General features: G+C 36.3%; 1 protein-coding gene across 5 annotated transcripts in view; it reads left to right on the top strand.

The window, feature by feature from the left end:
- The window catches only part of ltbp4 (latent transforming growth factor beta binding protein 4), a 129,929-nt gene that overhangs the window by 83,900 nt on the left and 19,772 nt on the right, over positions 1-26,257 (top strand). For all 5 annotated transcript variants that reach the window (XM_061972260.1, XM_061972261.1, XM_061972262.1 and 2 more), the window contains 12 exons: positions 80-193; positions 272-391; positions 453-572; positions 649-774; positions 2,872-3,006; positions 3,096-3,218; positions 9,018-9,149; positions 9,224-9,349; positions 9,435-9,590; positions 14,363-14,617; positions 21,575-21,646; positions 21,915-22,043. In XM_061972260.1, the coding sequence (XP_061828244.1) occupies positions 80-193; positions 272-391; positions 453-572; positions 649-774; positions 2,872-3,006; positions 3,096-3,218; positions 9,018-9,149; positions 9,224-9,349; positions 9,435-9,590; positions 14,363-14,617; positions 21,575-21,646; positions 21,915-22,043 (1,608 nt within the window). The remainder of the gene's footprint in view (positions 1-79; positions 194-271; positions 392-452; positions 573-648; positions 775-2,871; positions 3,007-3,095; positions 3,219-9,017; positions 9,150-9,223; positions 9,350-9,434; positions 9,591-14,362; positions 14,618-21,574; positions 21,647-21,914; positions 22,044-26,257) is intronic.

Raw genomic sequence — 26,257 nt, 5'->3', positions numbered from 1 at the left:
CACAAAGTTTTGTCTTTAAATAAATATGTCTGTTTTAGTTTTTTGTTTTTTTAAAATAAAACAATATCAAAATCAACAGACATCGATGAGTGTCGTCAGGCTCCCTGCGCCAACGGTCGCTGTGAGAACACACCTGGGAGCTTCCGCTGCGTCTGTCGCCATGGTTACAAGCTGAAGAACAACACCTGTACAGGTAAATGTGCGCACAGGTGGACTGGGATCAGAAAAGAGTGAAGGAATGAATAAATGACGTGTGTGTGTGCGTGTCCAGATGTGGACGAGTGTGCAGAGCCGTCTCAGTGTCCTGGTCAGGTGTGCGTCAACTCTGTGGGATCCTATCGCTGTGTGTCCTGTCAAACTGGGTACACACTGACCAACAGACAGTGCACAGGTACAACGCACACACACATGTTCTCACAAAGAAACACACACACATCTCCTATCCTTGACAGATGTGAACGAGTGTAAGGACGAGGCCTTGTGTCCGGGTGGGCAGTGTGTCAACACTGAGGGGTCCTATAAGTGTGTGGACTGTCGCCAAGGCTACCACGCTGTGAACAGAGTGTGTGAAGGTACACACACACACACACACACACACACACACAAAGTTTGTGGAGAATGTGTTACCAATTGGCGTTTTCCACACAGACATCGACGAGTGTGTGAGTGCCTCAGCTTGCGAGGCGGAGCGCACGTGTGTCAACACCCTTGGCTCGTTCCGATGCGACTGCCTACCAGGGTATCGAACCTTCGGCCGGGGGCGACAGTGCAGAGGTGAGCCCGCTTGTCCACCCTCTTCACTGACAGGGCAGCCTTTTGATTGGTCGCGGAGCGGCAATTCAGTGCGATGTGAAAAGTTGATCAGTTGTGGTGTGCGCCAACATATAAGGCAGCGTTTCTCAAAGTGTGGGGCGAGCCCCACTGGTGGGGAATAGAGACATGACAGGTGGGGCGCGAGGAACGGGAGGAAATTTCACTTTAAATTTTTTTTTTAATTATTATATTCTTAGATTATTTTTTTTTTTACTATGCTTTCATTTTCTATACACACTGTAAATCACTTTGTGATTCTGTCTGTGAAATCCGCTATATAAATACATGGAAATTACCGGTACTTATTTTTACTGTAGGCTTTAAATTTCTCGGTAGAAGCGAAAGTTTGACAGACATAGCAACAGTAACTAATGGGGGCGGGGCTAAGCGGAACAAACTTTTGCGCGGATGGGTAGCAGGCTAATGTGTGGACCACAATTACACAAATATATACATTTGTGACTCGCACTTCAAAGGTTGTCGAGCCAGAGCCAGCGCCTGCAGAGAAACAAAAATGTGACGGGCACACACTGTGTCATTCACCGGGAAGCACTCGCGTCAAGGCAGCTCAGCCCCGAACTCAATTAGGTTTTAACAGATGTTGTGAGCGCGGTCAATTTGATCAAAACACGACCACTGAAAGTGCGACTGTTCTCTGCACTGTGTGAGGAAATGGGAGCTGATCATACAGCCGTGCTGTTCACAGTGAAGCAAGGTGGCTCTCCCGGGGAAAAGTGCTGTCACTTGCCCTGTCTTGCCAAATGCATAGCTCCTCCTTTTTTTTGTTGCAAAGATTGCAAAGTGGCACTTTTATTTTATTTATTATTGAACTTGATGCAAGTTATTTGATGTATTATTGAACTTGATGCAAGTTATAACACTTTTTTTGATTTATTATTGAACTTGATGCAAGTTATAACACTTTTGTTTTATTTATTATTGAACTTGATGCAAGTTATAACACTTTTTTTGATTTGTTATTGAACTTGATGCAAGTTATTTGATTTATTATTGAACTTGATGCAAGTTATAACACTTTTTTTGATTTATTATTGAACGTGATGCAAGTTATAACACTTTTTTTTATTTATTATTGAACTTGATGCAAGTTATAACACTTTTTTAGATTTATTATTGAACTTGATGCAAGTTATAACACTTTTTTTGATTTATTATTGAACTTGATGCAAGTTATAACACTTTTATTTGATTTATTATTGAACTTGATGCAAGTTATAACACTTTTTTTGATTTATTATTGAACTTGATGCAAGTTATAACACTTTTATTTGATTTATTATTGAACTTGATGCAAGTTATAACACTTTTATTTGATTTATTATTGAACTTGATGCAAGTTATAACACTTTTTTTGATTTGTTATTAAACGTGATGCAAGTTATAACACTTTTTTTGATTTATTATTGAACTTGATGCAAGTTATAACAGTTTTTTTTATTTATTATTGAACTTGATGCAAGTTATAACACTTGTTTTGATTTATTATTGAACTTGATGCAAGTTATAACACTTTTATTTGATTTATTATTGAACTTGATGCAAGTTATAACACTTTTTTTGATTTATTATTAAACGTGATGCAAGTTATAACACTTTTTTTTTATTTATTATTGAACTTGATGCAAGTTATAACAGTTTTTTTGATTTATTATTGAACGTGATGCAAGTTATAACACTTTTTTTGATTTATTATTGAACTTGATGCAAGTTATAACACTTTTGTTTTATTTATTATTGAACTTGATGGAAGTTATTTTATTTATTATTGAACTTGATGCAAGTTATACCACAGCTGCACAGTTATTTTATTTATTATTGAACTTAATGTTATTTTATGTTATTGAGTTTGAATGTATACAACTTGATGTTCAATAAATTTGAAAATGTTAAAGCTTGGCATTAGCGCTCTGTTGGGGCGATGGGGGCAGGTGGGGCTTGAAAACTCCCCCTTGTCCAAAGTGGGGGATTACAAAAAAAGTTTGAGAACCACTGATATAAGGTAACCATGGCAACACAGATATGTGCGTGTGTCGTCAGACATCAACGAATGCTTGGAGGAGAACTGGTGCCCCCCCACGGGAGAGTGTGTGAACACGGCCGGCTCGTACACGTGTGTGTGTCCTCAAGGGTTGGCCCTGGGCAGCGACGACAACAACAGGACCGCCTGTGTCGGTGAGCACCTCTCCTTCTCTCGCCTGGACTCTGACTGTTGCCACCACCATGTCCCCCGCTCAGTGACGACTCTCGGGTCCTCTGTGCAGACGTGAACGAGTGTGAGCGGTCGAGGGCGTGCGCAGACGGCGACTGCGTCAACACCGACGGCTCCTTCCTGTGTCGATGTCATGATGGCTTCACCAACAACCCTGAGAGGAACACCTGCCTCGGTACACTAACACACACACACACGTATGCAGAGGCCTTTAACCTTTAGGGCTCCCCTTAAGTTTGGTCCCGGGGACCTGGAGGGGTCTCAGTCATAAAAATGTTAAAAATAAGTCGGCTTATATCATTAGGGACCGCAATGTCCCTTTGGGACAGAGGACCCTATTGAATTTCGTGCCTTTTATTATTATTATTATTATTATTCCGCCGCCTCTTTGAGCTCTAATTTGACCCCCTTAACCATACTTGCCAACCCTCCCAAATTTTCCGGGAGACTCCCGAAATTCAGCACCTCTCCCGAAAACCTCCCGGGACAAATATTCTCCCCGAAAATCTCCCGATTTTCAGCCGGAGCTGGAAGCCACGCCCCCTCCAGCTCCTTGCAGACCTGAGTGAGGACAACAGGGTGACAAGAACTAAATCATCCAGACTAGAGATACATTGTGTTATTATGTTTATCTTACCTAAAAATAAATATATTTATTAATTTAAAAAATTTACTATATTTTGCTAAAAACATAAATGATAAATAAACATTTATTTATTTACTATATTTTGCTAAAAACATCCAAATTAATTTTATTTTTATTTGTATTTTTTCCTGACTCCTTAGCCATAGAATTATACATTAAAATAAACATATTTGAAATGATTGATTTTAAATTATAATAATTCATTTAAAATGACCATATTTAATTATTAAAAATAATTGCTTGTTTATCAACAACTTTAGCATTTTATTCATTACATTTTGAAGCTCTCAGAAGCCAAGTTATGTTATATTCCTTAATATTTATTTATGCAAGTTTGAAGTATCAATTATCTAAACACAGTTTTGTTTGCATGTTCTCAGGATTTTTTTTTTTAAGTTCCATTTAAAATGATTAGAGATCCAAAAGAGTCCCACTCATAAAAGTGTTAAAAAAGGTCATACTTTTTTCTTTTTCTTTTTTTTACTTTGAACGCTCAAGTCTTTAAATCAACTTTAGATCAATCTGTCGATTATATTTTATTATTTTTTCCTTCTTTGATTTTTGAGTTGAGTTGAGTCGAGTTGTTTGATTTTTGCCCTCTTTGTCAAAGAAAATTTAGTTTTTTATATGGCAAATACAAAAAATATGCAATATTTTCCCCAAAAACATATTTCAAAGTGGAATTGTTGAGGTGAAGTATTTGGAACCTTGAATAGGTCAATAATTCATAAAAACATTGATTTTAATTAGTTATTACTTTTTCAGTTATTTAAAAAAAAGGCCCAGTAAAATTATTGGGGATCCAAAAGGGCCCCATTCATAAAAGTGTTAAAAAAGGTCTTACATATATATTTTTTATCTTAACACTTAAGTCTCTAAATCAACTTAAGTTTAATCTATTGATTATTCTTATTCTTTTTTTTTCCTTTTTGTCAATAAAATCTTTGTTTTTTGTTTGGCGCAAAATATGCAATATTTTCCCAAAAAAAAATTTCAAAGTGGAGTTTTTGATGTGAATAACTGTAGCCTTAAATTGGTCAATAATTCATAACAACGTAGATTTTGATTAGTTATTATTTTTTGAACAATGACAGTTTTTTTAAGTTCCATTTAAAATGATTAGAGATCCAAAAGAGTCCCACTCATAAAAGTGTTAAAAAAGGTAATACTTTTTTTTTTCTTTTTTTTTTTTTACTTTGAACGCTCAAGTCTTTAAATCAACTTTAGATCAATCTGTCAATTATATTTTATTATTTTTTCCTTCTTTGATTTTTGAGTTGAGTTGAGTTGAGTCGAGTTGTTTGATTTTTTCCCTCTTTGTCAAAGAAAATTTAGTTTTTTATATGGCAAATGCAAAAAATATGCAATATTTTCCCCAAAAACATATTTCAAAGTGGAATTGTTGAGGTGAAGTATTTGGAACCTTGAAAAGGTCAATAATTCATAAAAACATTGATTTTAATTAGTTATTACTTTTTCAGTTATTTAAAAAAAAGGCCCAGTAAAATTATTGGGGATCCAAAAGGGCCCCATTCATAAATGTGTTAAAAAAGGTCATACATATTTTTTTTTACACTTAAGTCTCTAAATCAACTTAAGTTTAATCTATTGATTATTATTATTCTTTTTTTCCCCTTTTTGTCAATAAAATCTTTGTTTTTTTGTATGGCGCAAAATATGCAATTTTTGATGTGAATAACTGTAGCCTTAAATTGGTCAATAATTCATAACAACGTAGATTTTAATTAGTTATTATTTTTTGAACAATGACAGTTTTTTTTTAAAGTTCCATTTAAAATGATTAGAGATCCAAAAGAGTCCCACTCATAGAAGTGTTAAAAAAGGTCATACTTTTTTCTTTTTTTTTTTACTTTGAACGCTCAAGTCTTTAAATCAATTTTAGATCAATCTGTCGATTATATTTTATAATTTTTTCCTTGTTTGATTTTTGAGTTGAGTTGAGTCGAGTTGTTTGATTTTTGCCCTCTTTGTCAAAGAACATTTAGTTTTTTATATGGCAAATGCAAAAAATATGCAATATTTTCCCCCAAAAAATATTTCAAAGTGGAATTTTTGATGTAAATTAAGAACAATGCCAGTTTTTTCTTTCGAAATTCCCACTTAAAATTATTAGGCATTTAAAAGGCCACCTCTTATAATCTGTCGATTATATTTTATTATTTTTTCCTTCTTTGATTTTTGAGTTGAGTTGAGTTGAGTCGAGTTGTTTGATTTTTTCACTCTTTGTCAAAGAAAATTTAGTTTTTTATATGGCAAATGCAAAAAATATGCAATATTTTCCCCAAAAAATATTTCAAAGTGGAATTTTTTTATATAAAGTAAGATCAATGCCAGTTTTTTCTTTCAAAATTCCCACTTAAAATTATTAGGCATTTAAAAGGCCACCTCTTATAATCTGTTGATTATATTTTATTATTTTTTTCCTTCTTTGATTTTTGAGTTGAGTTGAGTTGAGTCAAGTTGTTTGATTTTTGCCCTCTTTGTCAAAGAAAATTTAGTTTTTTATATGGCAAATGCAAAAAATATGCAATATTTTCCCCTAAAAATATATTCAAAGTGGAATTTTTGATGTAAAGTAAGATCAATGCCAGTTTTTTCTTTCAAAATTCCCACTTAAAATTATTAGGCATTTAAAAGGCCACCACCTCTAAACATGTTAAAAAAGGTCTTCTTTTTTTGTTCTACTTTCAACGCTTACAGTAAGTTTTTAGATCAACTTCAGATCAATCTGTCGATTATTTTTATTATTTTTTTCTTGGTGTTTTGCCCCTTCTGTTAAAGAAAACTTTGTTTTTTTATATAGCACACACACAAAATATGCAACATTTTCCCCCAAAAAAATATCTCAAAGTGGAATTTTTGATGTGACTTAGGAAAACAATGACAAAAGTCCTACTTAAAATAATTGGGGATCCAAAAAGACCCCACTTATAAAAGTGTTAAAAAAAAAAAGGTCATACATTATTTTTCAACAGCATTATCTTTCAACGCTTACAGTAAGTCTCGAGATCAACTTCAAGTCAATCTGTCGATTATATTTAGGGATGTCCGATAGTGGCTTTTTGCCGATATCCGATATTCCGATATTGTCCAACTCTTTAATTACCGATATCAACCGATATATGCAGTCGTGGAATTAACACATTATTATGCCTAATTTGGACAACCAGGTATGGTGAAGAGAAGGTACTTAAAATAATAATAATAATAATAATAAAATAAGATAAATAAATTAAAAACATTTTCTTGAATAAAAAAGAAAGTAAAACAATATAAAAATAGTTACATTGAAACTAGTAGTTAATGAAAATGAGTAAAATGAAGTGTTAAAGGTTAGTACTATTAGTGGAGCAGCAGCACGCACAATCATGTGTGCTTACGGACTGTATCCCTTGCAGACTGTATTGATATATATTGATATGTATATATTATATATATGTATATGTATGTATATATATATATATTGATATATAATGTAGGAACCACAATATTAATAACAGAAAGAAACAACCCTTTTGGGTGAATGAGTTTTTTTGGGTTGGTGCACTAATTGTAAGTGTATCTTGTGTTTTTTATGTTGATTTAATAAAATAAACAAAAAAAACAATTAAAAAAAACGATACCGATAATAAAAAACCTGATACCGATAATTTCCGATATTACATTTTAACGCATTTATCGGCCGATAATATCGGCAGGCCGATATTATCGGACATCTCTAATTATATTTTTTATTATTTTTCCCTTTTTTTGCCCTTTTGTCAATGAAAATGTAGTTTTTTTATATGGCAAATGCACAAAATGTGCAATATTTTCCCCAAAAAATATTTCAAAGTAAAATTTTTGATGTGAAGTAATTAGAGCCTTGAGTAGGTCAATAATTCATAACAACAGTGATTTTAATTAGTGATTACTTTTTAGGCAATGACTACTATGACTGTGTTATAAGAGTCAATATTACAATATTTATTGTTGCATTTTACCCGTTTGCTCTTTTTTATGACACTTTTTATTTATTTTTTTATAGTATTTTAGGATGTACCACGGGCAGGGGCGCCGCTAGGGATTTTGGGCCCCATGAAAAGAATCTTTACAGGGCCCCCAACACAGTCAATCAATCAATCAATCAATCAATGTTTATTTATATAGCCCTAAATCACAAGTGTCTCAAAGGGCTGCACAAGCCACAACGACATCCTCGGTACAAAGCCCACATAAGGGCAAGGAAAAACTCACCCCAGTGGGACGTCGATGTGAATGACTATGAGAAACCTTGGAGAGGACCGCATATGTGGGTAACCCCCCCCCCCCCTCTAGGGGAGACCGAAAGCAATGGATGTCGAGTGGGTCTGACATAATATTGTGAGAGTCCAGTCCATAGTGGATCCAACATAATAGTAAGAGTCCAGTCCATAGTGGATCCAACATAATAGTAAGAGTCCAGTCCATAGTGGATCCAACATAAGAGTAAGAGTCCAGTCCATAGTGGATCTAACATAAGAGTAAGAGTCCAGTCCATAGTGGATCTAACATAAGAGTAAGAGTCCAGTCCATAGTGGATCTAACATAATAGTGAGAGTCCAGTCCATAGTGGAACTAACATAAGAGTAAGAGTCCAGTCCATAGTGGATCTAACATAATAGTGAGAGTCCAGTCCATAGTGGATCTAACATAAGAGTAAGAGTCCAGTCCATAGTGGATCTAACATAATAGTGAGAGTCCAGTCCATAGTGGATCTAACATAAGAGTAAGAGTCCAGTCCATAGTGGATCCAACATAATAGTAAGAGTCCAGTCCATAGTGGATCTAACATAAGAGTAAGAGTCCAGTCCATAGTGGGGCCAGCAGGACACCATCCCGAGCGGAGACGGGTCAGCAGCGCAGAGATGTTCCCAGCCGATGCACAGGCGAGCGGTCCACCCCGGGTCCCGACTCTGGACAGCCAGCACGTCATCCATGGCCACCGGACCTGTGCCCCCCCCCCCCTCCACAAGGAATAGGGGAGCAGAGGAGAAAAGAAAAGAAACGGCAGATCAACTGGTCTAACAGGGGGGCTATTTAAAGGCTAGAGTATACAAATGAGTTTTAAGATGGGACTTAAATGCTTCATTCAGTGTCATTATTTTTTCTGTATTATAATTTCATCATCATTAGGGGCCTCTCTGGGCCCCCCTCCATCATGGGCCCCTAGAATCCGTCTCCTTTACCCCCCCCTTTTCGGCGCCCCTGGCCACGGGCCATATATGTTCTTCCTGTTGCTCGTCCTGGCTGCTTTCAAGTGTGTGTGTGTGTTTGTGTCCATGACAGATGTGGACGAGTGCGTCTCGTCTGGCGGTTCAGTCTGTGGCGCGCTCAGGTGCGAGAACACCATCGGTTCTTACCGTTGCCTCACTTCCTGTGATCCGGGCTTCCAGGTGTCTGCTGCGGGTCAGTGTGAGGGTGAGTAAACATCTGCAGGTGCCCACACAGACGCCTTCCTGGCGTGGGAATGACTATTGTCTCCTCTTAACCAGACGTGGACGAGTGTGTTAACAGGACGGTGTGCGGCGATCACGCCGTCTGTCAGAACGTGGTCGGAACCTACGTGTGCCTTTGTGACCAAGGTTTTACCTCCACCTCTGATGGAAAGTTCTGCGTGGGTACGTCCGTCCAAACTACAAACATGACATTAACGTGTCAATTGTGGAAAGGACATATTAACAGTTGTCTTGTTGCGTCTTCCAGACGAGGACGAGTGTGTGTCCATGCCAGGTGTGTGTGGCTCTGCTCGATGTGACAACATGGAGGGGTCCTTCATGTGTGAATGTGACACACCTGGAGAAGAGTTTGACACCACGAGTAGACGGTGTGTGAGCACCCCGCCCTCACCACCACAGCGAGGTACACACACAAGGACCAAATTTACATTAAATAACTAAGGAGGCATGATGAATTATTCTATACGTGTTTTTTTTTCACTTGAATTTTGTTTTTTGATACAGTTTGACTCAAACCTAAATGTATTTACAAACCCCGTTTCCATATGAGTTGGGAAATTGTGTTAGATCATACTTGCCAACCTTGAGACCTCCGATTTCGGGAGGTGGGGGGAGGGGGTGGGCGTGGTCGGGGTGGGACGGGGGCGTGGCTAAAAGGGGAGGAGTATATTTACAGCTAGAATTCACCAAGTCAAGTATTTCGTATTTCATATATATATATATATATATATATATATAAGAAATACTTGACGTTCAGTGAATTCTAGCTATATATATATATATATATATATAAATAAAATAAATACTTGAATTTCAGTGTTCATTTATTTACACATATACACACACATAACACTCATCTACTCATTGTTGAGTTAAGGGTTGAATTGTCCATCCTTGTTCTATTCTCTGTCACTATTTTTCGAACCATGCTGAACACCCTCTCTGATGATGCATTGCTGTGTGGCACGCACAAAAGTGCTTTCATCAAATGCACTAGATGGCAGTATTGTCCTGTTTAAGAGTGTCACAACATTGCTGTTTACGGCAGACGAACTGCTTTACGGTAGACAAAAAAGTGACCGCTGTTGTTGTGTGTTGTTGCCGCGCTGGGAGGACGTTAATGAAATAAACCCACATAAGAAACCAAGAACTCGCCCTCCATCATTCTATAGTTATAACGTGATTGGGCAGGTACGCTTTTTTATATTGTGGAGGACCTGAGTCCGCCTGAATTTCGGGAGATTTTCGGGAGAAAATTTGTCCCGGGAGGTTTTCGGGAGAGGCGCTGAATTTCGGGAGTCTCCCGGAAAATCCGGGAGGGTTGGCAAGTATGTGTTAGATGTAAATATAAACGGAATACAATGATTTGCAAATCATTTTCAACCCATATTCAGTAGAATATGCTACAAAGACAACATATTTGATGTTCAAACTCATAAACATTTTTTTTGTTGCAAATAATCATTAACTTTAGAATTTGATGCCAGCAACACGTGACAAAGAAGTTGGGAAAGGTGGCAATAAATACTGATAAAGTTGAGGAATGCTCATCAAACACTTATTTGGAACATCCCACAGGTGAGCAGGCAAATTGGGAACAGGTGGGTGCCATGATTGGGTATAAAAACAGCTTCCCAGAAAATGCTCAGTCTTTCACAAGAAAGGATGGGGCGAGGTACACCCCTTTGTCCACAACTGCGTGAGCAAATAGTCAAACAGTTTAAGAACAACGTTTCTCAAAGTGAAATTGCAAGAAATTTAGGGATTTCAACATCTACGGTCCATAATATCATCAAAAGGTTCAGAGAATCTGGAGAAATCGCAAACCAACATTGAATGACCGTGACCTTCGATCCCTCAGACGGCACTGTATCAAAAACCGACATCAATCTCTAAAGGATATCACCACATGGGCTCAGGAACACTTCAGAAAACCACTGTCACTAAATACAGTTGGTCGCTACATCTGTAAGTGCAAGTTAAAGCTCTACTATGCAAAGCGAAAGCCATTTATCAACAACACCCAGAAACGCCGCCGGATTCTCTGGGCCCGAGATCATCTAAGATGGACTCTTGCAAAGTGGAAAATTGTTCTGTGGTCTGACGAGTCCACATTTCAAATTGTTTTTTGGAAATATTCGACATCGTGTCATCCGGACCAAAGGAGAAGCGAACCATCCAGACTGTTATCGACGCAAAGTTGAAAAGCCAGCATGTGTGATGGTATGGGGGTGCATTAGTGCCCAAGACATGGGTAACTTACACATCTGTGAAGGCACCATTAATACTGAAAGGTACGTACAGGTTTTGGAGCAACATATGCTGCCATCTAAGCGCTGTCTTTTTCACGGACGCCCCTGCTTATTTCAGCAAGACAATGCCAAGCCACATTCAGCACGTGTTACAACAGCGTGGCTTCGTAAAAAAAAGAGTGCGGGTACTTTCCTGGCCCGCCTGCAGTCCAGACCTGTCTCCCATCGAAAATGTGCGGCGCATTATGAAGCGTAAAATACGACAGCGGACACCCCGGACTGTTGAACGACTGAAGCTCGACATAAAACAAGAATGGGAAAGTTTCCTCAGTTCCAAATCGTTTATTGAGTGTTGTTAAAAGAAAAGGTGATGTAACACAGTGGTGAACATGCCCTTTCCCAACTACTTTGGCACGTGTTGCAGCCATGAAATTCTAAGTTTATTATTATTTGCAAAAAAAAAAAATAAAGTTAATGAGTTTGAACATCAAATATCTTGTCATATTCAATTGAATATGGGTTGAAAAGGATTTGCAAATCATTGTATTCCGTTTATATTTACATCTAACACAATTTCCCAATTCATATAGAAACGGGGTTTGTAGTTGCATGTTCTGATACACTCAAACGGACCAAATTTAGATTGAGTACAGAGGGCGGGAATGATGGCGTCTCCCTCTTACATGTACTGTAACCACACATCTGACCACGGATCGGTCAGCTGCTGTGTGCTGTCAATCATCGTCACATTGACAAGAAGGCAGCGACAATCAATGATCCCGTGGGCGGTCTAAAGGGTCACGCTGCAGTCCAAGCGGCAGTTTTTCCGCCTGCCACAAGTGTTTGACTTGTCTCTGTTTAATAGAGTAACATTGTTTTTGCACATTACACATTTTGATATTTTTTTATTTTCAAAACCAATACAACATGCATTGTAATCATTCGGGCCCCCCTCAATTTTGGTGAATGTTAAAGGCCCCGGAGGACCCAAAATGGTCCCAGTCAATAAAGTGTTAAAACCAAGTCATATATATATATATTTTTTTTATATCAAGCTAACGTTAAATATCTATAAATCAACTTCAGAACTATCTGTTGACATAAAGTTTTAATTTTTTTTAAAATGTGTTATGCCCTTTTTGTCAAAGAAAACCATGTTTTTTATGGCAGAAAAAAAAGTGAAGTAATTGGAGCACTAAATAGGTAAATATTTCATAACAACATTGCTTTTAATTCATTGTTATTTTTTGAACAATGACAGTTTGATTAAAACAAATCTGACTCGAGGTCTCGAGGATCCAAAAAGCCCTCACGAGTAAAAGTGTTAAAAATAAGTCATGTCAATATATATTATTTTTACTTTCAACGCTTAAATCTCTAGATCAGGGGTGCTCACACTTTTTCTGCAGGTGAGCTACTTTTCAATTGATCAAGTCGTGGGGATCTACCTCATTCATATATATAATTTATATTTACTTATTTATGAAATATATGTTTTTGTTAACAAGTTAAAGGTGTTTAATGATAATACAAGCATGTTTAACACATATAGTTAATATTGTTAATAAGTTAAAGGTGTTTAATGATAATACAAGCATGTTTAACACATATAGTTAATATTGTTAATAAGTTAAAGGTGTTTAAAGATAATGCAAGCATGTTTAACACATATTGTTAATAAATTAAAGGTGTTTAATGATAATACAAGAATGTTTAACACATATAGTTAATATTGTTAATAAGTTAAAGGTGTTTAATGATAATACAAGCATGTTTAACACATATAGTTATTATTGTTAATAGGTTAAAGGTGTTTAAAGATAATGCAAGCATGTTTAACACATATAGTTAATATTGTTAACAACTTAAAGGTGGTTAAAGATAATACAAGCATGTTTAACACATATAGTTAATATTGTTAACAAGTCAAATGTGTTTAATGATAATACAAGCATGTTTAACACATATAGTTAATATTGTTAACAAGTTAAAGGTGTTTAAAGATAATACAAGCATGTTTAACACATATAGTTAATATTGTTACTAAGTTAAAGGTGTTTAAAGATAATGCAAGCATGTTTAACACATATTGTTAATAAATTAAAGGTGTTTAATGATAATACAAGAATGTTTAACACATATAATTAATATTGTTAATAAGTTAAAAGTGTTTAAAGATAATACAAGCATGTTTAACACATATAGTTAATATTGTTAACAAGTTAAAGGTGTTTAAAGATAATACAAGCATGTTTAACACATATAGATTCCTTTCTTTCATGAAGACAAGAATATAAGTTGGTGTATTACCTGATTCTGATGACTTGCATTGATAGGAATCAGACAGTGGTGCGGATAACGTCCACATTTTCGAATGGAGGAGAAAAAAAGTCCTCCTTTCTGTCCCAATACCACATGAAAGTGGTTGGTTTTTGGCATCTTATTTATCCAGCTTCCGTACTCTTTTGTATACACTTTACAAGAAATACATTGTCGGCAAACTCCGTAGCTTGCTAGCTTGTGCACAAGCTCATCTCAGAAGACCCTCGGGTGCCGTGAATGTCAATCAAGTGACGAAAGTGACGTCATAGTGAAGATTTATGATCGCTCATTTTTAGGACAATTTTTTTAATGCCTGGCTGGTGATCGACTTACACACCCTCCGAGATCGACCGGTAGCTCGCGATCGACGTAATGAGCACCCCTGCTCTAGATCAACTCCAGATCTGTCGATTATAAGTTTTATTTTTTGAGCAATGTCTCTTTTGCAGTTTTGTGTTATTAGGTCAATATATTTTCTCGTTGCTCTTGTATTCCACTTTTTTTATGTGCCACAGACCTTTAAAAAATGAGCTGCAAGTCACACTTTCGACACCCCTGCCTCAGATGTTCTACTGTGTTTGTCTTTCTTACTCCCCAACAGGGACGTTCCCCATCGGCTCCTCTTCTTCTCCGTCGTCCTCCACCTTCCATGCCGGTGTATTTGACCTTGCTCCGGTGCTGCCCCGCCTGCCCGCGGCCGGCCCCGGCGAGCTCAGAGAGTGTTACTACAACCTGGCCGACGGCGGCTCCTGCAGCCTGCTGGCCGCCAACACCAGCCAGCAGGAGTGCTGCTGCACGCTGGGGGAGGGGTGGGGCCTGGGCTGCCAGTACCACGCCTGCCCCCTCATCGGCACAGGTGAGACGACGCCGTACTTGCCAACCCTCCCGAATTTTCCGGGAGACTCCCGAAATTCAGCGCCTCGGCCGAAACAAATATTCTCCCGAAAATCTCCCGATTTTCAGCCGGAGCTGGAGGCCACGCCCCCTCCAGCTCCATGCGGACCTGAGTGAGGACAGCCTTTTTTCACGACGGGAGGACAACAGGGTGACAAGAACTAAATCATCCAGACTAGAGATAAATTGTATTATTATGTTTATCTTACCTAAAAATAAATATATTTATTAATTATAAAAAAAAAAAAACTAAATAAATGTTTACTATATTTTGCTAAAAACATCAAAATTAATTGTATTTTTATTTGTATTTTTTCTGAATCCTTATTACATCCAGCCATAGAATTATACATTAAAATAAACATATTTGAAATAATTAATTTTAAATTATCATAATAATTCATTTAAAATGACCATATTTAATAAAGAGATAAATTGTATTATTATGTTTATCTTACCTAAAAATAAATATATATTTATTAATTATAAAAAATAAAAAATAAAAAATGAATGTTTACTATATTTTGCTAAAAACATCAAAATTAATTGTATTTTTATTTGTATTTTTTCTGAATCCTTATTACATTCAGCCATAGAATTATACCGGTACATTAAAATAAACATATTTGAAATAATTAATTTTAAATTATCATAATAATTCATTTAAAATGACCATATTTAATAAAGAGATAAATTGTATTATTATGTTTATCTTACCTAAAAATAAATATATATTTATTAATTAAAAAAAACAAAAACTAAATAAATGTTTACTATATTTTGCTAAAAACATCAAAATTAATTGTATTTTTTCTGAATCCTTATTACATTCAGCCATAGAATTATACCGGTACATTAAAATAAACATATTTGAAATAATTAATTTTAAATTATCATAATAATTCATTTAAAATGACCATATTTAATAAAGAAATAAATTGTATTATTATGTTTATTTTACCTAAAAATAAATATATTTATTAATTAAAAAAACCAAAAACTAAATAAATGTTTACTATATTTTGCTAAAAACATCAAAATTAATTGTATTTTTATTTGTATTTTTTCTGAATCCTTATTACATTCAGCCATAGAATTATACCGGTACATTAAAATAAACATATTTGAAATAATTAATTTTAAATTATCATAATAATTCATTTAAAATGACCATATTTAATAAAGAAATAAATTGTATTATTATGTTTATTTTACCTAAAAATAAATATATTTATTAATTATTTAAAAAAATAATAATAATAAATGTTTACTATAATTTGCTAAAAACATCAAAATTAATTGTATTTTTATTTGTATTTTTTCTGAATCCTTATTACATCCAGCCATAGAATTATACCGGTACATTAAAATAAACATATTTGAAATAATTAATTTTAAATTATCATAATAATTCATTTAAAATGACCATATTTAATAAAGACATAAATTGTATTATTATGTTTATCTTACCTAAAAATAAATATATTTATTAATTATAAAAAAAACAAAAACTAAATAAATGTTTACTATATTTTGCTAAAAACATCAAAATTAATTGTATTTCTATTTGTATTTTTTCTGAATCCTTATTACATTCAGCCATAGAATTATACCGGTACATTAAAATAAACATATTTGAAATAATTAATTTTAAATTATCATAATAATTCATTTAAAATGACCATATTTAATAAAGAAATAAATTGTATTATTATGTTTATTTTACCTAAAAATAAATATATTTATTAATTAAAAAAACCAAAAACTAAATAAATGTTTACTATATTTTGCTAAAAACATCAAAATTAATTGTATTTTTATTTTGTATTTTTTCTGAATCCTTATTACATTCAGCCATAGGATTATACCGGTACATTAAAATAAACATATTTGAAATAATTAATTTTAAATTATCATAATAATTAATTTAAAATGACCATATTTAATAAAGAGATAAATTGTATTATTATGTTTATCTTACCTAAAAATAAATATATTTATTAATTAAAAAAACCAAAAACTAAATAAATGTTTACTATATTTTGCTAAAAACATCAAAATTAAATGTATTTTTATTTGTATTTTTTCTGAATCCTTATTACATTCAGCCATAGAATTATACCGGTACATTAAAGTAAACATATTTGAAATAATTAATTTTAAATTATCATAATAATTCATTTAAAATGACCATATTTAATAAAGAGATAAATTGTATTATTATGTTTATCTTACCTAAAAATAAATATATTTATTAATTATAAAAAATAAAAATAAAAATAAATAAATGTTTACTATATTTTGCTAAAAACATCAAAATTAATTGTATTTTTATTTGTATTTTTTCTGAATCCTTATTACATTCAGCCATAGAATTATACCGGTACATTAAAATAAACATATTTGAAATAATTAATTTTAAATTATCATAATAATTCATTTAAAATGACCATATTTAATAAAGAGATAAATTGTATTATTATGTTTATCTTACCTAAAAATAAATATATTTATTAATTATAAAAAATAAAAAATAAACTAAATAAATGTTTACTATATTTTGCTAAAAACATCAAAATTAATTGTATTTTTATTTGTATTTTTTCTGAATCCTTATTACATCCAGCCATAGAATTATACCGGTACATTAAAATAAACATATTTGAAATAATTAATTTTAAATTATCATAATAATTCATTTAAAATGACCATATTTAATAAAGAGATAAATTGTATTATTATGTTTATCTTACCTAAAAATAAATATATTTATTAATTATAAAAATAAAAAAAACTAAATAAATGTTTACTATATTTTGCTAAAAACATCAAAATTAATTGTATTTCTATTTGTATTTTTTCTGAATCCTTATTACATCCAGCCATAGAATTATACCGGTACATTAAAATAAACATATTTGAAATAATTAATTTTAAATTATCATAATAATTCATTTAAAATGACCATATTTAATAAAGAGATAAATTGTATTATTATGTTTATTTTACCTAAAAATAAATATATTTATTAATTAAAAAAACCAAAAACTAAATAAATGTTTACTATATTTTGCTAAAAACATCAAAATTAATTGTATTTCTATTTGTATTTTTTCTGAATCCTTATTACATTCAGCCATAGAATTATACCGGTACATTAAAATAAACATATTTGAAATAATTAATTTTAAATGATCATAATAATTCATTTAAAATGACCATATTTAATAAAGAGATAAATTGTATTATTATGTTTATCTTACCTAAAAATAAATATATTTATTAATTATAAAAAATAAAAAAAACTAAATAAATGTTTACTATATTTTGCTAAAAACATCAAAATTAATTGTATTTTTATTTGTATTTTTTCTGAATCCTTATTACATCCAGCCATAGAATTATACCGCAACATTAAAATAAACATATTTGAAATAATTAATTTTAAATTATCATAATAATTCATTTAAAATGACCATATTTAATAAAGAGATAAATTGTATTATTATGTTTATTTTACCTAAAAATAAATATATTTATTAATTAAAAAAACCAAAAACTAAATAAATGTTTACTATATTTTGCTAAAAACATCAAAATTAATTGTATTTTTATTTGTATTTTTTCTGAATCCTTATTACATTCAGCCATAGAATTATACCGGTACATTAAAATAAACATATTTGAAATAATTAATTTTAAATTATCATAATAATTCATTTAAAATGACCATATTTAATAAAGAGATAAATTGTATTATTATGTTTATTTTACCTAAAAATAAATATATTTATTAATTATTTTAAAAAAAAAACTAAATAAATGTTTACTATATTTTGCTAAAAACATCAAAATTAATTGTATTTTTATTTGTATTTTTTCTGAATCCTTATTACATTCAGCCATAGAATTATACCGGTACATTAAAATAAACATATTTGAAATAATTAATTTTAAATTATCATAATAATTCATTTAAAATGACCATATTTAATAAAGAGATAAATTGTATTATTATGTTTATTTTACCTAAAAATAAATATATTTATTAATTAAAAAACCCAAAAACTAAATAAATGTTTACTATATTTTGCTAAAAACATCAAAATTAATTGTATTTTTATTTGTATTTTTTCTGAATCCTTATTACATCCAGCCATAGAATTATACATTAAAATAAACATATTTGAAATAATGAATTTTAAATTATCATAATAATTCATTTAAAATGACCATATTTAATTACGCCTCGGGATTCCCCCGGGAAGAGCTGGACGAAGTGGCTGGGTAGAGGGAAGTCTGGGCTTCTCTGCTTAGGCTGCTGCCCCCGCGACCCGACCTCGGATAAGCGGAAGAAGATGGATGGATTTAATTATTAAAATAATTGCTTGTTTATCGACAACTTTAGCATTTTATTCATTACATTTTGAAGCTCTCAGAAGCCAAGTTATGTTATATTCATGTTATATTTATGCAAGTTTGAAGTATCAATTAACACAGTTTTGTTTGCATATTCTCAGAAGATATATATATATATATATATATATATATACAGTATATGTCTTAATAAGATTGTCCAAAAAATAGTGCTCGATACCGTGGTAGAGCGCAATATATGTATGTGTGGGAAAAATCACAAGACTTCTTCATCTCTACAGGCCTGTTTCATGAGGGGTTCCCTCAATCATCAGGAGATTTTAATAGAAGCATTCACATACCATGGTTTATATAGGGCACAGAGTGGGTGGGTACAGGCTGGCGAAGGGGCGTGGTGATTGGCTCATGTGTTACCTAGGAGGTGTTTCCGTCTGTGACGGCATGCTGATACAATTTCGCTGCGCTTGTTAAGGGATGACAGGTCTGGACGGTAAATAATAAACAGTTTCTCTTTCAAGCATAGGTTGCATCTTTTATTACCACTATTGTAAGGTGTGCTGGATGCAGGAATTTGCCATGTTATTGAATATTCAACATTATTGTCTTTGAGGTCCCAAATGTGTTTGCTGAGTTCTGTGGTATTCCGCAGGTTTTGGTTCCTGAAAGAAGCCTTGTGATTGTTCCATCTGGTTTTGAACTCTCCCTCAGGTAACACGCAAGGACATTAACACATCCGACACATATGTAGGATTAACCGAGGGGAGAGTTCAAAACCAGATGGGACAATCACAAGGCTTCTTTCAGGAACCAAAACCTGCGGAATACCACAGAACTCAGCAAACACATTTGGGACCTCAAAGACAATAATGTTGAATATTCAATAACATGGCAAATTCTTGCATCCAGCACACCTTACAATAGTGGTAATAAAAGATGCAACCTATGCTTGAAAGAGAAACTGTTTATTATATACCGTCCAGACCTGTCATCCCTCAACAAGCGCAGCGAAATTGTATCAGCATGCCGTCAGACGGAAACACCTCCTAGGTAACACATGAGCCAATCACCACGCCCCTACGCCAGCCTGTACCCACCCACTCTGTGCCCTATATAAACCATGGTATGTGAATGCTTCTATTAAAATCTCCTGATGATCGAGGGAACCCCTCATGAAACAGGCCTGTAGAGATGAAGTAGTCTTGTGATTTTTAGAGATGCTCGGTTTGCGGGCACAACCGCGGAGTCCGCGGATTATCCGCGGATCGGGCGGATGAAATTTTAAAAAATTAGATTTTATCCGCGGGTCGGGTCGGGTCGGGTCGGGTCGGGTCGGGCGGTTGAAATTAAAAAAAATTAGATTTTAAATAGATTCAGGCGGGTGGCAGTTAAACCAATTGGGAAATATATATACATAGTTAAATGTTGTTACCCACATACGAAAAACGAGCAGGCACCTGCTGCATATGCCACAACAGAAGAAAAAAAAAGAAAAGAGATGGACACTTTTACGGAGCGGAGAAGGCCCCCGAGGCCTCGCCGGGGTCCGGGACCGAGGCCCCTTCCCCCGAGAGGGCCCCACCTGGAGCCGTAGCTGAGGCGATCTGCGAGAAGGGCCCGACGCACGTCCAGGGTCACCACCGCGCCCACCGCACCGACACCCCGCCTCGTCCGCCTTCGCCGCGGCCGGCGTCACGCGCAGCAGGTAAGCAGCTTACCTGCCCGCCACCCCCGTGGCCGGGGGGCGCGTAACAGGGGTCACTCCGCGCGCAGTGCGCTCACGAAAGGGGTGGGGCTCACCCTGGTTGATATAGACAGCAGGACGGTGGCCATGGACGTCGGAACCCGCTAAGGAGTGTGTAACAACCCACCTGCCGAATCAACTAGCCCTGAAAATGGATGGCGCTGGAGCGTCGGGCCCATATACCCGGCCGTCGCCGGCAGCGAGACGCGCTTGGAGGTGCGCTCAGCGCGGCTCCCGTATGGTTGCGCACTGGTGTGCGTCTGGGTCGTGACAGCGTGGCACGCGAATGTCTGTGCTGCATTGGATCAGTCTCCTTTCTTTAACAGGCAAAAGCTTTATAACCTCACTAATGCCTTGCATCGTCTATATTAGATATATAACAACGGGCGGGTGCGGTTCTGATCAAATGTTACATCGGGTGGATGGCGGATGGTTGACGATTTTCTGATGCGGTTGCGGATGAAATAATTGCCTATCCGCGCATCTCTAATATATATACAGTATATATATATATGTATGAAATACTTGACTTGGTGAATTCCAGCTGTCAATATACTCCTCCCCTCTTAACCACGACCCCAACAACGCCCCGCCCCACCCCCCACCTCCCGAAATCGGAGGTCTCAAGGTTGCCAAGTATGAACGACGCTCATTGCAAGGGCTCTTAACCTTTTTGACATTGTCATTACTGCCACAAGTGGTGGAAAAGTGTATTACAACGGAGTATTTTTTCTGGCGGCCCCAACAATGGTTATGAAACGCCGCTGTACTGAGTGGTCATGTTTGACGGTTTGTGTGCAGCGGACTTCCTGTCGCTGTGTCCGAGTGGGAGAGGATACGTGTCCACAGGAGCTGGAGCCTTCAGCTACACAGGTGTACACACACACACACACACACACACACACACACACACACACACTTCTCCTATACGGCTCACTGCCACTAAGGGGCGTATGTGCATGCTATGATGTGCTGCGGTAGATTAAGCCCTGTTATTATCAGCATTCCACGCTAATCCTGTTAACATCTCTCACTCAAGTGTGAACATTTGTGCTCAATTTTCCCGAGAAAAGCATCTGTAAACTATTTATCTTTCAAAAGAAATATCACGCTTTCGCCATCAATGTTTACTGTTTGCCAGATGTGGACGAGTGCAAGCGCTTCCATCCAGAGGTGTGTAAGAGCGGAGTGTGTGTCAACAACATTCCTGGGTACAACTGCTACTGCTCCAGTGGATTTGTGTACAGCAGCACACTGCTGGAGTGTGTTGGTAAGCGCACACACACACACACACATTATGGTTATTGTGGTCTTGTAACGACATGAAAGAGTGAAGGAAGGTTGTCGCTGGCTACTTAAAGTTAGCACCTTCATGATTTGTTTATCAAAGTGTGGCCACACCAGAACAAAACAAAAGTCAAACGTCACTGATCGTGCAAGTCATGTGACCACAACACACACAATGGTCACATGACTTGCATGAAAAGACTTTAAAGCAGGCCTGGGCAATTATTTTGACTCGGGGGGGGGCCACATTTTTAGAGAAAGAAATGTGTCTGGGGGCCGGTATATCTACAGGTAAAAGCCAGTAAATTAGAATATTTTGAAAAACTTGATTTATTTCAGTAATTGCATTCAAAAGGTGTAACTTGTACATTATATTTATTCATTGCACACAGACTGATGCATTCAAATGTTTATTTCATTTAATTTTGATGATTTGAAGTGGCAACAAATGAAAATCCAAAATTCCGTGTGTCACAAAATTAGAATATTGCTTAAGGCTAATACAAAAAAGGGATTTTTAGAAATGTTGGCCAACTGAAAAGTATGAAAATGAAAAATATGAGCATGTACAATACTCAATACTTGGTTGGAGCTCCTTTTGCCTCAATTACTGCGTTAATGCGGCGTGGCATGGAGTCGATGAGTTTCTGGCACTGCTCAGGTGTTATGAGAGCCCAGGTTGCTCTGATAGTGGCCTTCAACTCTTCTGCGTTTTTGGGTCTGGCATTCTGCATCTTCCTTTTCACAATACCCCACAGATTTTCTATGGGGCTAAGGTCAGGGGAGTTGGCGGGCCAATTTAGAACAGAAATACCATGGTCCGTAAACCAGGCACGGGTAGATTTTGCGCTGTGTGCAGGCGCCAAGTCCTGTTGGAACTTGAAATCTCCATCTCCATAGAGCAGGTCAGCAGCAGGAAGCATGAAGTGCTCTAAAACTTGCTGGTAGACGGCTGCGTTGACCCTGGATCTCAGGAAACAGAGTGGACCGACACCAGCAGATGACATGGCACCCCAAACCATCACTGATGGTGGAAACTTTACACTAGACTTCAGGCAACGTGGATCCTGTGCCTCTCCTGTCTTCCTCCAGACTCTGGGACCTCGATTTCCAAAGGAAATGCAAAATTTGCTTTCGTCAGAAAACCAGACTTTGGACCACTCAGCAGCAGTCCAGCTCTTTTTTTCCTTAGCCCAGGTGAGACGCTTTGCGCGCTGTTTCTTGGTCAACAGTGGCTTGACACGAGGTATGCGGCAGTTGAAACCCATGTCTTTCAAGCGTCTCTTGGTGGTGGATCTTGAAGCACTGACTCCAGCAGCTGTCCACTCCTTCTGAATCTCCCCCACATTTTTGAATGGGTTTTTTTTCACAATCTTGACCAGGGCGCGGTGATCCCTATCGCTTGTACACTTTTTCTGACCACGGTTTTTCCTTCCCTTTGCCTCTCCATTAATGTGTTTGGACACAGAGCTCTGAGAACAGCCAGCCTCTTCAGCAATAACCTTTTGTGTCTTTCCCTCCTTGTGCAATGTGTCGATGGTTGCCTTTTGGACAGCTGTCAAATCTGAAGTCTTCCCCATGTTTGTGCTTCAGAACTGGACCGAGAGACCATTTAAAGCCCTTTGCAGGTGTTTTGAGTTAATCAGCTGATTAGTTTGTGGCACCAGGTGTCTTCAAAATTTAACCCTTACACAATATTCTAATTTTGTGACACACGGAATTTTGGATTTTCATTTGTTGCCACTTCAAATCATCAAAATTAAATGAAATAAACATTTGAATGCATCAGTCTGTGTGCAATGAATAAATATAATGTACAAGTTACACCTTTTGAATGCAATTACTGAAATAAATCAAGTTTTTCAAAATATTCTAATTTACTGGCTTTTACCTGTATTTCTAGGAACACTAATACAAAACCTCACAATAATGTCTGATTGAATGCTAAAAGACTTCGACTTCCTTTTTACTGTCATTCAAAATTTGAACTTTACAGCACAGATAAGAACGGAATTTCGTTACATAAGCTCATGGTAGTGCAGGATAAAAAAGCAATACGGTGCAAATTGTCAGAGGCAGATATTTACATATATCCGAATTTAAGTTGTACTTCTTTTATTTCATAGTCATATTTGAAAACAGCTCGTGTTTTCCATTTCTTCTCTTGCTGCTCTGTCTCCAAGTAAACTGTGTGTGTTAACCTTGAGGCTGAGGAATGTTAGAGAGAGCGATAATAAGCATTCGTTTTGGCTAAGAGAGACATGACTGCCAGGGGGGGGAGGAAGAGAAGAGGGGTTTTTGACCATTTTGGCGGCGCGATAGAATGTTCTATGCTGGACTGGTCTCAAAAAAATATATCTGCAAAGCTTTGTCAATATATTACAAAATACCTATTCTGTCTCTGGTGGTTTTTCAACTCGGCTTTAAGTGTCGTAAAGAGCTTGGGAGCGACTTGTGACTTGAATTCCCTGGGAGGAACAACTGGTCCAAAACGCAACAATTTGGGGGCTCGTCCGGGATTTATAATATATAAATAATACATAAATATATATGTAAGATAAATAAATATATATAAATATCCATCCATCTTCTTCCGCTTATCCGAGGTCGGGTCGCGGGGGCAGCAGCCTAAACAGAGAAGCCCAGACTGCCCTTTCCCCAGCCACTTCGTCCAGCTCCTCCCGGGGGATCCCGAGGCGTTCCCAGGCCAGCCGGGAGACATAGTCTTCCCAACGTGTCCTGGGTCTTCCTCGCGGCCTCCTACCGGTCGGACGTGCCCTAAACACCTCCCTAGGGAGGCGTTCGGGTGGCATCCTGACCAGATGCCCGAACCACCTCATCTGGCTCCTCTCGATGTGGAGGAGCAGCGGCTTTACTTTGAGCTCCTCCCGGATGGCAGAGCTTCTCACCCTATCTCTAAGGGAGAGCCCCGCCACCCGGCGGAGGAAACTCATTTCGGCCGCTTGTACCCGTGATCTTGTCCTTTCGGTCATAACCCAAAGCTCATGACCATAGGTGAGGATGGGAACGTAGATCGACCGGTAAATCGAGAGCTTTGCCTTCCGGCTCAGCTCCTTCTTCACTACAACGGACCGATACAGCGTCCGCATTACTGAAGACGCCGCACCGATCCGCCTGTCGATCTCACGATTCACTCTTCCCTCACTCGTGAACAAGACTCCGAGGTACTTGAACTCCTCCACTTGGGGTAAGATCTCCTCCCCAAGCCGGAGATGGCACTCCACCCTTTTCCGGGCGAGAACCATGGACTCGGACTTGGAGGTGCTGATTCTCATCCCAGTTGCTTCACACTCAGCTGCGAACCGATCCAGATATAAATATATAAATATATATAAATAAATAAATAGATTACTGTACAGATAAATATATTGCACTTTTTCACATGCGTCCACATTATATTGTCTTTTTTATTCCAGCGAGTTAATCCATTTTGGGGGGAGTTGAGGGGATAATTTAATTATGATGCGTTCAAGAGTCTTACGGCCTAAGGGAAGAAGCTGTTACAGAACCTGGAGATTCTGCTTCGGAGGCTGCGGAACCTCTTTCTAGAGTCCAGCAGTGAAAACAGTCCTTGGTGGGGGTGGGAGGAGTCTTTACAGATTTTCTGAGCCCTGGTCAGGCAGCGGTATCGTTTTTTTTATTTTTTTATTAAATCAACATAAAAAACACAAGATACACTTCCAATTAGTGCACCAACCCCAAAAAAAACTCCCTTTCCCATTTACACTCATTTACACTCATTCACACAAAAGGGTTGTTTCTTTCTGTTATTAATATTGTGGTTCCTACATTATATATCAATATATATCAATACAGTCTGCAAGGGATACAGTCCGTAAGCCAGGACCGGCCCGTGGCATAGGCCGTATAGGCAAATGCTAAGGGCGCCGTCCATGAGGGGGCGCCACGCCAGTGCCACAAATGTTGGAGAAAAAAAAAAGAAAAGAAAAAAAGTTGGTACTATTATTTCTAAATACAAAAAATAATCCCACGTTAATTAAAATGCAAAGTAAAGCCTATTTAATAGAAATATTATTTGTTACAACATTACGCCCCCTCTCCCCCCGCACGGTGCGCCCCCTCCCTTCCCGTATCATGACTCTTTTTGGACGTCACCAAATCAAAAAATCAACACAAGATGTCAAAACGGCCAAAACTGTCAGGTGCCCAGGGAAG

Source organism: Nerophis lumbriciformis, linkage group LG17 (assembly GCF_033978685.3).
Source record: "Nerophis lumbriciformis linkage group LG17, RoL_Nlum_v2.1, whole genome shotgun sequence".
Lineage (NCBI taxonomy): Eukaryota > Metazoa > Chordata > Actinopteri > Syngnathiformes > Syngnathidae > Nerophis > Nerophis lumbriciformis.
This window is presented reverse-complemented; position numbering and strand designations above follow the sequence as displayed.